This window comes from Acanthaster planci, linkage group LG14 (genome assembly GCF_054643075.1).
Source record: "Acanthaster planci isolate LZ-2023a linkage group LG14, COTS_SCS, whole genome shotgun sequence".
Classification (NCBI taxonomy): Eukaryota; Metazoa; Echinodermata; class Asteroidea; order Valvatida; family Acanthasteridae; genus Acanthaster; species Acanthaster planci.
Genome location: NC_141790.1, coordinates 2,194,621 through 2,210,286, shown reverse-complemented (window position 1 = coordinate 2,210,286; position 15,666 = coordinate 2,194,621). Strand labels below are relative to the sequence as shown.

The 15,666-nt window shown below is 41.3% G+C and overlaps 1 protein-coding gene and 1 long non-coding RNA gene across 8 annotated transcripts; one reads left to right on the top strand and one right to left on the bottom strand.

The window, feature by feature from the left end:
• Positions 1-4,390: 4,390 nt before the first annotated feature.
• LOC110990956 (uncharacterized) lies at positions 4,391-9,177 on the top strand. Of its 4 annotated transcripts, XR_015427722.1 has the most exons (9): positions 4,391-4,531; positions 5,090-5,296; positions 5,602-5,791; positions 5,930-6,092; positions 6,414-6,541; positions 6,944-7,034; positions 7,324-7,390; positions 7,716-7,817; positions 8,200-9,177. It is a non-coding gene; the product is annotated as an uncharacterized LOC110990956 (long non-coding RNA). The 4 variants fall into 4 exon arrangements; XR_002600067.2 differs by lacking the exon at positions 5,602-5,791; XR_015427720.1 differs by having other exon boundaries at positions 5,090-5,791; positions 6,411-6,541.
• LOC147796743 (uncharacterized) lies at positions 4,530-10,231 on the bottom strand. 4 transcript variants are annotated; one of them, XR_015427719.1, is made up of 11 exons: positions 8,544-10,231; positions 8,183-8,325; positions 7,699-7,914; positions 7,352-7,597; positions 7,123-7,199; positions 6,673-6,878; positions 6,187-6,522; positions 5,923-6,069; positions 5,539-5,749; positions 5,008-5,374; positions 4,530-4,707 (listed from the first exon to the last, which is right to left on the bottom strand). XR_015427719.1 is itself a non-coding variant. In XM_087146020.1 (10 exons), exons 1-10 carry the CDS (start codon positions 9,567-9,569, stop codon positions 5,064-5,066), a joined length of 2,919 nt encoding a protein of 972 aa, XP_087002146.1. In that variant the 5' UTR covers positions 9,570-10,231; the 3' UTR covers positions 4,744-5,063. The 4 variants fall into 4 exon arrangements, 3 of the variants coding, with proteins under 3 accessions (XP_087002146.1, XP_087002148.1, XP_087002147.1); XM_087146020.1 differs by lacking the exon at positions 4,530-4,707 and having other exon boundaries at positions 4,744-5,374; XM_087146022.1 differs by lacking the exons at positions 4,530-4,707; positions 8,544-10,231 and having other exon boundaries at positions 4,744-5,374; positions 8,183-8,317.
• Between the last annotated feature and the right edge of the window lie 5,435 nt (positions 10,232-15,666).

Here is a 15,666-nt window from a genome sequence, read left to right as displayed (position 1 = left end):
AGTAAACCAAGCGTTAAAAATGCACTCGCTAAGCAACGCGAAGAACAAATCGAACAGGTGGAGGCTCATACACAAAAAGGCTCGGGTTGGATCTTTGACAAGGTTGTCGCTTTTTACATCAACGTGGTTAAATATAATCCAGTGGGTTCTTCTTACATTCCGTTGCCTAAGGAACTGTTAGACAAAAAAGCAATCATAAACGTCCAAAATAAAGATCAAGAATGTATCCGATGGGCGTTGAGAGCAGCTTTAAAGCTGTATTCAGACGGCGTCAAAAGTCAGCTAGAAACAAATTCAAAATATAAAATACATGACGAGCGGCCTTCGACTTACCGGTCAGAAGCAGACGGTCTAAATTTTACAAACATAAGCTTTCCAACACCGATTTCACAAATCCCTCGTATCGAATCGCAAAATAACTTGGCAATCAATGTGTTTGGTTATACCAAAAAAGACGGTATTTACATTCTCCACAAAAGCAAGCGTCAAGAAGAAGGAGCGAGTGAAGCGAGCGGACTACGAGCGCAGCGAGAACCAATTAATTTACTTTACTTTACCCGAGATGAAGACAACCACTACTGTTGGATTAAAAACTTTTCTCGGTTGACGGGTGACATCAATAAACACGACGGCCAAAAATACTGGTGTTTCAAGTGCATGACACATTTCCTAACTGAAGAAAAGTTAGCCAGCCACAAAGAAGATTGCCAAGGCTTAAACGTTCCTACGTGTAAAGTCGAAATGCCAGTCAAAGGCGAGAATATACTCAAGTTCAAAAATTACAAAAATAAGCAAGACGCGCCTTTTGCCATTTACGCCGATTTTGAGTCTGTTTTAGAAAAATTACCGCTGACTGACACAAACACGGTGAAAACTCAGATTCACAGGCCTTGCGGGTACTCATACGCAGTCGTCAGATGCGATGGAGTTTGCACTAGCCGAAAAACATATAGAGGCCAAGACGCGGCTGTAGATTTTGTAGAATCACTTTCTCAGGAAACAGAGAAAATAAATGAAACGTTTAAAAACAAAGAGCCGTTGATTTGGAACGATCAATTACAAAAAATTTACGAAAAATGTAATAGATGCTGGATCTGCGAAAAGTTGATAGATCGAGCAAAAGCGGATGAATCTCACTGTCAATGTGATATTCCAAAACCACCTGAGACAAAAGCTGACAAAATTGCTTTCTGTCATAAAAATGAAGCTGGGTTCAAAGAGTGGAAATGTTTAGATTGCGAAAAGCCCATCAACAATTTTAGAAAAGTTCGCGATCATTGTCACGTGACGGGGAAGTACCGAGGCCCAGCGCACGCTAGTTGTAATCTCAAGTTAAGAATAGTGCCCGACCAAACACCTATTCCGGTTATCTTACACAACTTGGAGAAATATGATGCGCACTTGATTATGCAGGGTGCTCACGAATTTTATGGGAAATCAATTAAGTTGATCGCTAAAAATACTGAGAACTACATTTCGTTTTCTTTTGGCCAACTCAGATTTTTAGACTCATTTCATTTCATGGCGGCTTCGCTAGATCGGTTGGTTAAAAATTGTTCACCAGATGATTTTAAATTACTTTGTGAAAGGTTTCCAGCGAGGACGAGTTTACTTTTGGAAAAGGGAATTTATCCTTATGAGTATATCGATTCCTTTGATCGATTTCAAGAGAGACAACTACCGCCTATAGACGCTTTCTATAGTTCTCTGAAGCAGGGAGGGATAACCGAGCAAGAATACGCTCGTGCAGAGACAGTATGGGAAGCCTTTGGCTGTCAAAACCTAGGCGACTACCACGACCTATATGTGGAAACGGACGCGCTATTGCTCGCGGGTGTATTTGAGAACTTCCGGAAGGTATGCAAGAAGAACTACGGCCTTGACCCAGCCAACTATTATACGGCGCCAGGCCTGTCGTGGGATGCATTGTTAAAGCATTCGGGTATACAATTGGAACTATTGACAGACATTGACAAGCACTTGTTCTTTGAAAGGGCCAAAAGAGGTGGTATTTCGAGTGTGGGCGCAAAGCGATACGCGAAAGCTAATAGCCCAGAACTACCCGACTATGACCCAAATAAGCCAGAGTCACAGATCATGTACCTAGACGCAAATAATTTATACGGCTGGGCGATGAGCAAATATCTACCCGTAGGGGAATTTACCTGGGAAACAGACTTAGAAAAATTTAATTACTATTACATCCAAGAGTTACGGCTAACTGACGACTACGGTTACATGTTTGAGATCTCTTTAGATTACCCGGAACGTCACCATGACAAACATAATGACTTTCCACTTGCACCCGAAAACATGTCGGTACCGAACGAATGGTTTTCGAGTTACCAACAGGATTTAATTGGTAATGGTGAAGTAGCGAGCGGAGCGAGCTCGGTAGACAAACTCGTGGCTACTTTGGACACCAAACGAAAATACGTGGTTCACTATCGTACATTGCAAAAATATCTCAAACTAGGGTTGTGGATCAAAGAAGTTCACCGGGTACTGCGTTTCCGCCAAAAGCCGTGGATGAAGAGCTACATCGACAAAAACACAAAATTGCGCAAGAAAGCAAAAAATGATTTTGAGAAAGACTTTTTCAAATTGATGAACAATTCGGTATTTGGCAAGACGATGGAAAATGTAAGACATCGAATTGACGGCCACCTCCTAAGGGACGAACAAGACGCCGTCAAATACAAAAAATTAACGTATAAACCGAATTACAAATCGACGGTGCCATTTGAGGACTGTGAGCTTTCGTTTGTGGAGATGTACCGAACCAAAACAAAATTAAATAAGCCAATCTATTGCGGTGTAAGTATTCTCGATATCTCAAAAACGTTAATGTACGATTTCTACTACAACGAACTAAAATCAACTTTTGGTGAAAAAGTAAACCTACTTTATACAGACACTGATTCTCTATTAGTTCAAATCGAGCAAAGCTCTGACGATTTAACTGGTTACCTAAACGAAAAGCGCCATTTGTTTGACTTTAGTAATTATCCACCGGGTCATCCGCTTTACAGCGTCAAAAATAAAAAAGTCATAGGCAAAATGAAAGACGAGTTTGGTGGTAAAACAATTTTAGAAGCCGTTTGTATTAGGCCAAAAATGTATTCAATCTTAACTACCAATCAAAAGCGAGCGTCAGCGAGCTACGAGCGAGTGGAACGAGCGAGCTACGAACACAGTGAGAACGACCGAAGCGAGTACTTTTCTTTAAAGAAGGCGAAAGGGGTCTCCAAGGTAGTAACCGAGAAACGATTGACCCACGAGATGTATAAAAGATGCCTATTTGAAAGGGTTTCTCATTTCAATAAACAACAACTATTTAGATCGGATAAACATCGGGTGTTCACTATTTCACAAAATAAACTTAGTTTGTCACCGTTGGACACAAAGCGTTATATATTGCCGAACGGAATCGATACGTTGGCTTACGGGCATAAGCGAGCGCAGCGAGCAACGAGTGGAGCGAGCGAGCTACTCCGGTAATTCGGTGTCCTCGGGTACTACCTGAAGTTCCTCTTTGACGAAACTCCTATTCGGGCCGTTTAATAGGTAGTACAATGTTGGGCCCGTTTTGACGCGTTTTCCTTTCACTCGTTTAAATTGACTGGTGCGCTTTTCAATTTGGTAGACGTCCACGGACCATATCGGATCTGTTGCCCTTCTGACGGTGCCGCCCTCTTGCTCACCCGAGTAATAGAGGTACCTGACGACTGCGTCTGGAGGAAGTTCTCTTTGGGTAGTTCTTACAGGTGTACTCGGTTCTTGGTTCACTCGCTTTGATTTTATAGCTTCTGCAGGAACAGCATCTATTAACCGCGTTTTTTCCTCGTTTAACGATTTCACGACCTGAGGCAACACGGCCGTTTCGTCGAGAAAAAAGTACGCCCTCTATTGGGCTGTCGCAGTTATGGATAAATCATGTGACGCGTTGTGATGCATAATTCATGAGGAAGCCTCTGTCTGCTTGGAACGCTTTTTGTGATTTAAATACCCCGGGTTAATCGCCCGCTTCTATTGGGTATAATAAGCTGAATATGCAAAATTACCCCAAAAGGTTTCGAATATGTATAAACATTCACCTCTGTACAGCTGAGCGGGCAATTCCCAGGTGCACAACGATATTCCGTCATTTAATCACACGATGCGGTACCAGTCAATTTCGCTCGCACACGGATCGTTCCTTCATTTTGTCAGTTGAAATTTGCACAATAATAATAGATTTCAGCGCTTTAGATTCCAGCACATAGCTAGGGAACTAGAGTAATGATTACTTTTTACAATGAAATGGACAGTGTGTCCGGGACAGGTCGGTTTTGTCCCAAAATTGAATAATTATTTCGGAGGTGTGACCACGCGGTCGTCCGCTTCCGCGTTGTTTACCCGTACGTTGAACGTTACACATTGCGCGTTTGGGCGCTGGGCCATTGCATCGAATGATGCGAAAGAGCTGGTTGCATTCAACGTTCATCATGTTCACCGATGACTGAAAACACATATCGAGAAAGGACTGCACGTAAGTAAGACTCAAGTTTTCATCGGAGCCTGTTTTTGCATGGTTTTTTTTAACCCTGTTAACAATTTAACTTTATTTCCGACATATCGCTCATTCCATGGGAATACAGACATCAAACAGTTGTAGGTACGCTGTGCCTTCACTTTCTGCACAGATTTGTTGTCGGTCTGACGGCTCTTTCATATATGAGGAAAAACAGCAAATACAAATCATTTGAAAATGAAACTTAACTTTATTGATTTTTTTCAAACGATTTTGGCTCATCCTGGCGACTTCCTTTTTAGGCTCAGTCTATAAGCCTATATATAATACACCTAAAGACGAAGGCTTGATCGTAAATTCAGTCATTAACTTGAAGTTTATATAACTATAAGGCCTATACTATATAAGACTATATATAACTAGGCTATAGATAATACTAATTACTATATCAATCCCTAAAGCATGCAACTCTGAACAGAAAAACCAAAGGCTACCATTTTTCAAAATTTTGTTCCATCTGTGACTCCTGTGCTGTATTGGCTCAATCACACTATTGTTTCCTTTCTTTACTTTCAGCTGGGAACATGTTCCTGCATATTTCTGGAGTTGTTGCGATGTGATGCCTTTGCATGATGGACATCAGCTTTTGCAGCTCCCCACGCATTCCCTGAACAACTCTCCCAGTTCGATTGAATTCTGTGTGAATGAGTTCCCCGCCTTGTTCATTAAGTAAACCAAATCCAACTTTGAAGCGCTTGAGTTGCTCTGTTGCATGGTCTTCTAGTAAGTGGAGCTTTGGAGTGATGTTGTGTGTTGGAAGCAACCTACGATATGTGCTCATTAGATCACGAATACTCGCATCTGTTAAAGTAAAAAATGACATTGACAACATGAGCCAGTTGAAATGATTCAGATATTGCTAGGGCCATCATTCTTTTCAGTCATAAACTTCATGTTAGTAACTCAGTTGAAGATCATGCAGTTAATCTCTGATGAGAGTTAAGCGTTGTCACTTTTTTACTTACCAATCATTTGAATTTGATCTTGCATCAATGCTGAGGTGTGATTTATACCCTTGTGCACATCAGCAAATTTGAGGAGAAGCTCCTGAAAATTGATCCCGATTTGAGCAGCCTCACGACGAAGCCTCTCATGAGCTCCTAGGGGCAGGTCATCAGTTAGGTTTTTTTCAACAACCTCCAGGGGTACTGCTGTTAGTGCTTTAATGACTTGAGGCTGGAAGAAGGGGAAAAGCGGTAAATGTACACGTTCATGTAGGTAAGGATTGGAAAAATACAGAACAGAGCAAATACACAATTGTAACAAAATAAAGTAGCAGATTTTCTGCCCATACATCTGGAGAATTATCCTAGTTGTTTGATGACCAAGTTTGCTCTTTATGCTTTTACCTCACAGCATTTGTGCACATGGTTGCCAACAAATGATTTGCCATGATATGCCTGTCGTTGCACATGGTGTTGTTGGAGGACTTTGTCCAGAGAGCTGGCAACTGGACCCGTAGCAAAAGGAATTTTGGAAGTCTCCGACTGCTTCTCCTGTAAGAATTGAGCAGTGACAGGTACATTTCATAATTACATATAGATTCAGCACTTCCGGTGAAAGATTAAGATTTTCTTATGTTTAACTTTTAATTGGTGTTCTATAGAATTTACCAAGGTTGTTATTTCATCTCGGAGCTTGAAAGCTTTGTGGGCAATTTGAAGGAATGTCTCATCCATATCTTCGTTGGGATTGCGTAGGACATGTAGGGGTAATTCCTCCTCCACACTGCTGAGCTCTGCTTGTTTTTCTTTTAGGGATGTCGAGATTTGGTGCTGTCGTTCAATTTCACATTGTATGTGGTCCTCAAAATTGTTCTTTCGCTCTGTGTCGTCAGCAGCAACTCGTAGTTGGAACAACTGCACATCAAGACCATGGCAAGCATTTTCGAACTCATCGAACAGCTTCTTGAAGACCCCCAGGGAGATGTGTAATGTGGGAAGAATTACCTGGATTCAGGAAATAATGGTGAATATTAATATTCAGTTCAGCAAGTTTTTGAGGTGAACCACGATGAGAAATGAATATCTGCTATTTAGTATTGACAACATTCAAAAGGTGGTTAAACAAGCAAATTAACCTGAATTTGTACAACATACATGATCAATTTCAATGGGCATAAGAGGGCGATGGGCAATGCTGAATGAAACCTCTTTGGCTCTCTTCTGCAGTCCTCCATCTTGCTGAAAGTGGTTATAGTTTGCTTCAATGGTTTGCAATGTACGTGATGAGCAATGACCCCTCTCTGACAGTGGTTCCTGCATCACAGATTTGCTTGCTGTACAGTATAAACAGCAGTGGCGAGCTGACATGTGAAGGGAAATACATGTAAAATGAAATTTAAGAATTTTAACAAAATTGATCACACAGGTTACCAGCTGTCACTGCATCCATGTGCCTAGTCAAGATGTGCGTGCCCCTGATAAAGAAGCAAGGCTGATTCGGTGAAATTCGTCATGGGGTTAGTAGTTTGTCTTTTTGTGCGTTTTCAGTGTTTGTAAGTCAGATAACCCACATTTGCTCTCGAAATAAATTTTTCCACAACTTACCATTGCATCCACATATGCCATACAACTTTGTCAGCAGCTCATAATCGCCGAAGCAGAATACTCGGATAGACCTTTCCCTGCAAGTTGCCAAAAAGTGGAGATATTAACTTTGAGTTATATGTGTTGACTTCACCTAAATACAGTTAAAAGTGTTTTTTGTTGTAAATATAATATAGAACTTTGTCTCTTTTAACATTACAGGAGAAAGTAAGAAGGAAATCATGCTTACTGCCACTTGATGGATCCAAGCTTTGCAATCTGGTCAAAAGTAGGTGGAAGTACCCTTTCGATATTTACTCTGGAATCTTTAGCCTCAAAGCATGCGAATACGACTGTGTTCCGAAGGGAATTAGGATGCTCAACATTGACAATTTGAAAAGCCATTTTGAAAGATGATCCGCCCTTATCCCCTCCAATCTTTATCCAGACCTCATCCTTGGGTATAACTCCTTGATGCCATGTCAAATTACCATTCCTATAAAAAGTAATCACACAATGTACATGAAATATTATTCGAGGAAGTAAGATACATGCCATTACACTGTAAATGTATATACATGGTCATTTTTCTCTTACCGATCATGACGATCCAGGTAATCCAGTACCATCTTGCTGAGGTCATGCACATATGCAAATGGAACAGCTCGAGTTTCAAGCCCATTCACTCCATCAGCTTTCTCACTGTTGAACACAAGGTCAGTCATTTCCCCTCTGAGATAGTCTTTCAGGAGAAACTGCTGTTGTTTTCTGAGTGATTTCTCAGAAGGGATGATGTTCTGGGCATTCAGGTATCTGAAATGCATGTTGGGAAGAATATCACCAATCCTGCAATCATCTCTTAGACAAAATTGACCTGTCACCATGTACGAGCTAGCCACACCCCCTAGAGTACCCTGTGGAATTTTTTACGAAACAATTTGTCTCAGTTTCTACACATCCTGCATCCATGTTGTCTGTCATGTGGTCAGATGATATTTTACAAACTCCATTGAATAAATTCTACTGTAATAGGACTACTTTTACATTTCTCCCCTGTTCTTTCTCGTAATTTACAATAAACCTTTTCAATTTCCTCAGCTGGGTCCATGCAAGATGACAATCACGCATCATGATGAGTGACGTCTCAGCTGTCAAGGGCTTCTGCTTGGCTGCTTCTGGGGATTCACATGGCTTTTTGGATGTGACCTTTTGGATGTAGGCAGGCTGTTTAAAGAGAGAAATGTGGCTACTTTCAGTTAAAGTGTTGAGAACATGTTGGCTAAAGTTGTATTATTTTGTAAAGTGGCACAGCTTTGTATTTATTTTGTTCACTTAATTAAATTCATGTAACTGAAATTTATATGTCTTTGTTGAGCTACATGGATAGTTGTAAATAAAAATATGCAGTTTTAAGGAGCTTACAAATATCTTTACAAACTCACCCGACCACCAGTTTTAATTGCAGTCCTGTATTTGTCGCGTTTTAACTTCAACCAAGTCCATCTGTCAGCAACATCTTCCACAAATGGGGGTATAGGGGCTCCAGGTTGATGACAGTTTGCTAATTCTTTGAGAATTCTTGCTGCTGAGACTGCGTCGGTTGTTGCTGTTTTTTGCTCCTCGGATGGAGATTGTTGGGCTTTTACAATTGTGATTTTGGGAATGGGACTTGCAATTTTGTCACATGTGTGATGCAACAGTTGCTCCAACTTTCCAATTTGTTGGCAGTGGTTACAAACAACTAGTTGACTGTCAAGCTGCACAATCAGGACATGGGGGCTTTTAGTCACTTGTCCGTAACCAATTACTCGATTGCATAGTGGACATTTGACATCATCACTCCTGCAGTGCTTAAAATAAGCACTGAGACATGTGGCACAAAAATTATGTTCACAAGGAGTTTGAACTACTGGCCTGCTTAATATGCACTGACATATGGGACATATGAAAATGCCTCCTCTCTCGTCAATCAGGTCCAAACTAATGGGTACTGGAACTGGTGTCAAGGTTTTATGCAAATATTGAAAGATGTTCTCATCGGTAATATTAAATGAAAATTGTGAAGGTGGCACAAGAGAGGCTGCTGGTACCGTACTCGATCTTCTTTTGTGTGATCCTCCCCCTTTCCCTTGCTTAATTACCAGATCACACACAAAACAGTCGCCTTGTCGTTTATGCTTTGGCCAATCTGATTGCACAATCTGGTTCAATCGCAGTTTATCAATATCAATATTTCTTGTGCCAGCAGTAAAATGCCGAATGTTTCTAGAACACCTTTCACAAACAAAAGCAGGATGCTGGTCTGAACAGTCTTTCCAGGTGCTCACTTGAAAAACGCTGTAAATTTCCTTTCGGATATTGATGCAAGAAACTGGTTTCCGACTTGGTTTTCTCAATCCTGGATGGAGCCTTTCGGTGCAAATTCGGCAGATTTTCTCTAGTGACTCTTGGTGAAATTTGAAGCTCATGTTGTTACCCCCCGATATGTAAACATGACTAAAGCACAATCCCGAAAAAACACAGTGTACATGTATTGTGTATTCCCGGCAAATTTTGTACAGCGCGCGCTCAGCGCGCAGCCTATAGGTTCCCGTATTGCAATGTGCGTGTATGCGCTTAGGATGCCGTATACCAGCGACGAGGCAACCAAAATTCTTTACGTTGGAAAGTGATTTTAACGTACATTTCAACGTCGCAGATTCAGACACAGTGGTCTGACCCAGTGACGAAATGAATCATTTTGAACTTGTTACACATTGGCCTTTTATTTGTGTATATTGGTTTTTTGGAGAACACCCCGGTTCTCTGTTTCTGAGGTCTTTTCGTCGTCCACATTGCACGCAAGTACGTTGACCAAGTCACAGAAAATTTCAGCGTTAACAGTTCCTGGAGGCAAATAGCGATCTATTTTATGATTTCTGAGTGGAAAAATTAGTTTTACAGTCCTTCATCAATAAGACATATAATTTTTTGCGTTAATCTGTTTTTTATCGAGAATTATTTCTGCACGGAATTCCGTGCTCGGGGAGCGCCATCTTCTGTGACGTCACACGCATCAGTGGAGTTAGAAAACAAGGAACAAACGAATATCGGGACTTATTTTCCGCTAGCGCTATGTGGGTGGAACGGCCGTGGCAAACGTTCCACCCATTCCACGTTACGCACACCCACGTTTAACATTTCTTGAGCGTATTGGTGGCCAAATAACCTTTCGGCTAAAGTACGGTTAAACCTTTCTACAATTCCTTGAGATCTGTGTACCCCAGGTTCACCCACTTGAATTTGTACTTTATTTTTTGTCATTAACTTTTTAAACTCGCCTTTGAATTCAGATCCCGAGTCTACCATTACGAATTTGGGCCATGTCAGAGGTGATCGCGAATAAATCTTCTTTATTGCTTCACTCACTTGTTCGGCGGTTTTACTGGTCAACGGTTCTGCTTCTTTATACCGCGAACCCACGTCTACCACGGTTAAAGCGTACTTAAACGTTTTCCTTTTAACTCGGTCCCAGGGTAAATAAAGTATGTCCATTTGATGCGCGTAATTAGGTTCGACCGATTCTGATTGTAACATTGTAGGTCTGGGAACGTAATGTGGTGCGGGTAAATATATTTGCCAAACGGCCTGCTTTTTTAGCCACTTCCTAATAACTGATTTGTCCGCACCGGTCTTTTCGTGTAGACGATCGACAGCACTTTCTCCTCGCCAGTAACCCTGTGGGCTGTAAAACAATTTTGAAAATTCTCTCTCCATTTTAAAATAAGTTACACAAAGCGAGTTACGAAGCGACCAGAGGGAGCAACGAGCGAAGCGAGTGTTACCGTAGCGAGTACCGGTAAGCCAACAATCCGACTATCGCAGTTCCACCTAAAATCCAAACCAACTCGCGGGTTTTTTGGTCTTCTGAAGGCTCGTAAAAATCGGACAACCTAGGTTCTGGCGGTAACGGGGGAAGCGAGTGGAACGAGCTACCGGTTAATTCCGAATAAGCCCGCAACGCTTCGTCCACGTTTACAAATGTTTGCTGACTCGCGCGTTCTTGTCGCATTCGTTCGTTCAAAAAGTCTAGCATGTGTACGCGTTTTTGTTCCCACTCTTGTTTTGCTTGCGCCAGTTGCTCTAACGCGATGTCGTGTCGCCTTCGTTCTTCGTCGACTTTACTTTTTGATAAACTGCTGAATAAAAAATTAGATCCTGTGAATGCCAAGGCGTTTACTATCGCTCCTCCCACCATCACCAAAGCACTAGCCATTTTTAAAATAAGGTTAAATTAAATATGGAGTACGAGCGAAGCGAAGCGAAGCGAGCAACGAAGCGACCAGAGGGAGCAACGAGCGAAGCGAGTGTTACCGAAATTAAAGATAAATTAATCGAGATTCAAACCGACCAAACAGAGATTCAGCAGATGCTGGGTGATATGCGCGCCGATATAGATCACATCGGTGATATGGTTTCAGAGTCCCAAAGTGAAAAATACGAAGATCTGTTTTTTGCAGCGGGTTTAACGTTAGTCGTGTTTTCTTTTCTTTTTAAAATGATAAAATAAGAATCGTAAATAAGAATAGTATTAATAAAACTACTATATATTAAAAGTAAGATGTACACCAAAAAGCTTAACCCGAGTCGCAGACTTAAAGTTCCTCGCGCGATCAAAGGCGAGCGGCGCGAAGTCACCATTACGCATAACCCGAGTACCGTAGACGCGCGCCACACGTTAAACGTAAAATTCCCCGCTTTAGGCATGGACGAAGTCATTGTACCCGGTACTGCAAAGTTGGCTTTTAAACTGGATCTAGACGGCGCCTCAGACGACAACCGGACGGTTTATAACAACGTAGCGAGAAACCTGGTGTCGGAAATAAATATAAGTCTCCAGGGAAACAAGATCGTAAGTTATCGAGACGCGGACGTATTTCACAATTTTAAGGACAATTGGTTACCCCCGTCGCAGACCAAAAATATGGCGTATTTTGGACTAGAGAAAGAAAACGTAGCCAAGATACGTCTAGGGGCTGACGACGCTAATGCTGCTGCAAACGACGGTAAAGACAAGGCAATTGCCGACGCTTTTAAAAACAGGTACGCGATTCCACTAGACACACCTATGTTGACGGACCATACCCCATTCTATCCTTCGTGGTTTAAAGAGCCTCTAACGTACCAACTAACTTTTAACGGGCACGACAAAGTGGTCAACTCGTCAGATACCGCCGCGGAATATCAAATTTCGGATCTGACCTTGGAATACGAAGTCGTTACTAATCGAGACCTGGCGCAAACCTTGAGAAATAAGAAGACGATGTATTATCTATTCGACCGTATTCACTCGTGGAAGAAGCAAGCGGTAAACAAGAGTGATACGCTATGGAATATAAGCATAGACCAGAGTATTAAAAGTCTAAAAGGAATTTTGATCCTGTTTAAAGACCCGACGACCCGCAACCCGCAAAAATTTTATAATCCGCACATTACAAAGACGATTGTGACGGTTGAAGGTAGACCTAATCAATTGTACTCACAGGGTCTGTTTGAGTACCAACATTGGAATGAAGTTACAAAGTATTTCGGAGACTCGGATAAAGAATTGGCTAGAGGGGTCGTCTCGGACTTATCCTTGTTGGGAGTAGACATGGCCGACTATCTAAAAGACAAGTACGGTTTGTGGCTCGACTTCAGAAGTTCCGACGATAACTCGGCTCACGGATCGGGCAGACCTCTCGGTGGAGGAGGAGACATATCTATACAGATGGAACGAACGGCCGAGACTGCGGGACCGTTGACGATGTACGTATTCCTAGTGATGGACTCTCAACTCACGGTGGAAGACGGGAACTTTAAAAATCTTGTTTATTAAAAATGAACGAGCGAGTGGAACGAGCGAACTACGAGCGAAGCGAGAACGACCGAGCGAGTTATGAAAGAAGTGAGAACGACCGGAGGGAGCATGAGCGTAGCGAGAACCAGATGTTTAAGAATCCCCACTGTGCCTTAATCGTGGGCAAGACGGGGTCGGGTAAGACTAACTGGATCTTAAATCTGTTAGAAACCGAGTATAGGTTTACGTTTGAAGCTATCGTGATCATATGCCCAACGCTTTTTAAGAATAAAACTTATTTAGAACGACTGTGGGTGTACACCGACGAAAATGTCTATCTTTGTGACCTGGATCGAGAAAGACTAGAATTAAATGAGGCGATAGAACTTTATCAGAGAGTATTCGATGGTGTAAATACATTATTTATCATCGACGATTGTGCAGCCGATCAGTTTATCAAGTATCGAAAGAAATCTAAGAGTGGTTCAGTTTGCGCGTTGTCGAAAATGGCTTTTAGCGGTAGACATTATCTTCACAGCTGCTGGCTACTAACGCAAAAGTACAATTCGGTTTTAAAAGACTTCAGAGAAAATACCGCCTGGACGGCAATATTTCATTGTAAAGATCGTAATTCGTTTGATCAATGTTTGGACGAGAACGACGTTGTACCAGACGAAAAGAGAGAAGAAATTAAAAGGCATCTACGTGATGTGAAATTTAGTAAGTTGGTGTTGAATACCGAAGCGCCGGTTCATTTCTTTGTTCATTAAAAATGAGGAAAAATTTTTAATTACGTTTGTTAAATAATATGATCGAAAGTAAGAAAACATGCGTTAATTGCCGTTGTCTCCTAGACCTAACGAACTTCTCTGTACAAAGAACTGGTAAAATTAATTTGAATTGTGACAATTGCATTGCCAAAGTGCGCGCTAATCAAGAACAAAACAAGTGCCCCCACGGAAGACAAAAACACCAATGTGTTAACTGCGGCGGTTCAGGAATTTGCTTGCACGGCAGATTAAGACATCAGTGCGTTAAATGTGAAGGGTCATCGATTTGCCCTCACGAAAAACAGAGAGAACATTGCAAGATTTGTACTGGTCCAATCAAAGTAACTATACGAAATTGGATTCGTAGCGCTCGACATTCAGATAAGAAAAACGATCGATTTAATCCCGAGAAATTTATCGACACAGATTTCTGCAGCGGGTTAATTGAAGATTACCCCCGCTGTTTCTATCCAGATTGTGAAGTTGAAATGCAATTTATAGATAATAGAGACGATTTATGCACTATTGAACGACTAGACAATAGAATCGGGCATATCAAATCAAATTGTGTGCTTTGCTGTTTAAAGTGTAACCTCGCTAGAAAGAGCGATAAACTAGAGATCGAGCACTCACACCATTACTATAAAACTAGTTAAATTTAGTTGTCTTTTGCTTACCTTTTGCTATAACTGGGTTACGTCAACTCAGTTATAGCTAAATTCTATTTGCTATAATTAAATGATAACCGTGCTACAATACGTTCAACTACTTATCCAGCTAGTTATCGCAGCTAACTTGACTTATTATACCTACGAATATCTTTGCTTCAAACAAACGGTCAACAAATTTAAAGAGTATATAATTAAATGGAAGACATAAAAAGCATATTCACCGAGCGAAGCGGAGCGAGCAGCTCAACCTCAAACGTAAAGGATAGACTCTGCGCGGTAGCTGCCTCGGGTGAAAGCAAGAAATATCTCGGAAAAGAATACACAATAAAAGAAATTGAAGCTCTACCACCAAAAGAACAAGAAAAATTATTTAACCTATACGAAGTTAAGTTTGGCAAAGAGATTGTTAGAACCTTTGGTCAATCAATTTTAAGTTTGTACTCTCGCCTACTAGGAATAGCCACCCCGATCGATCTACTCGGATTCAACGTCAACTTAAAATCAGAGGAAGCACTGACTAAAGACCTAAACGACGACCCTATCATCAGTCAAACGATGGGTCATTTACTTACAGAGGTCTGTTACAAGTATGGAGTTTACCTGTCTCCACTTACAGCTATGTTGATTACCACTAAACATCTAGAATTCAACAAAAGTTCTATTATTATAAAAGAAGATGACAACAGATCAAACGAATCAGCAACAGGAAACGGAAGTGAGCCAGCAACAAAGTCAACCGGAGAAAGTAGTTAAGTCAGTTACTATCACCAAAAGTAAAAATCCGAAGCGCGTAGAACAAGGTAAAAAATTGGCCGAACATAACAAAAAGATGAAGCAACAACTCGTTAAGATGAAATTAGCGGACGAAGAAAGCAACAAAGAAAAAGAATCTAGCTTTACCCAAACGGCCTTTGAAAACAGAAGCTTGATACTCGGTGGATTGGGTATCGCTGGTGTTGTGGTTCTCTACTTAATTTGGAAAAATAAGTCTACCAGTTCACGACAAATTAGCGTTCAACCAAAGCAAAGCTTGACTATTCCCAAACAAGAACCAATTTTAGATATGGAATAAAAGTTCCTTATTATTAAATATGAGTAACGCTAAATCAATCGACGTAAACGGAATCGCCAATACGGTTTACCACGGCGCAGTTGTTTCAGGAATCTCACTCGGATACGCCATGCTGTCGAGTAAGCTATTTAAAATTAAACCACCGGATTTCAATAAGTTGTCCGCCGAAGATGCGTTAAAATTAACCGCTTTGTCTAGCGGCGCATTGGCTACCCAAGGTTGGTTGGTGGCGCA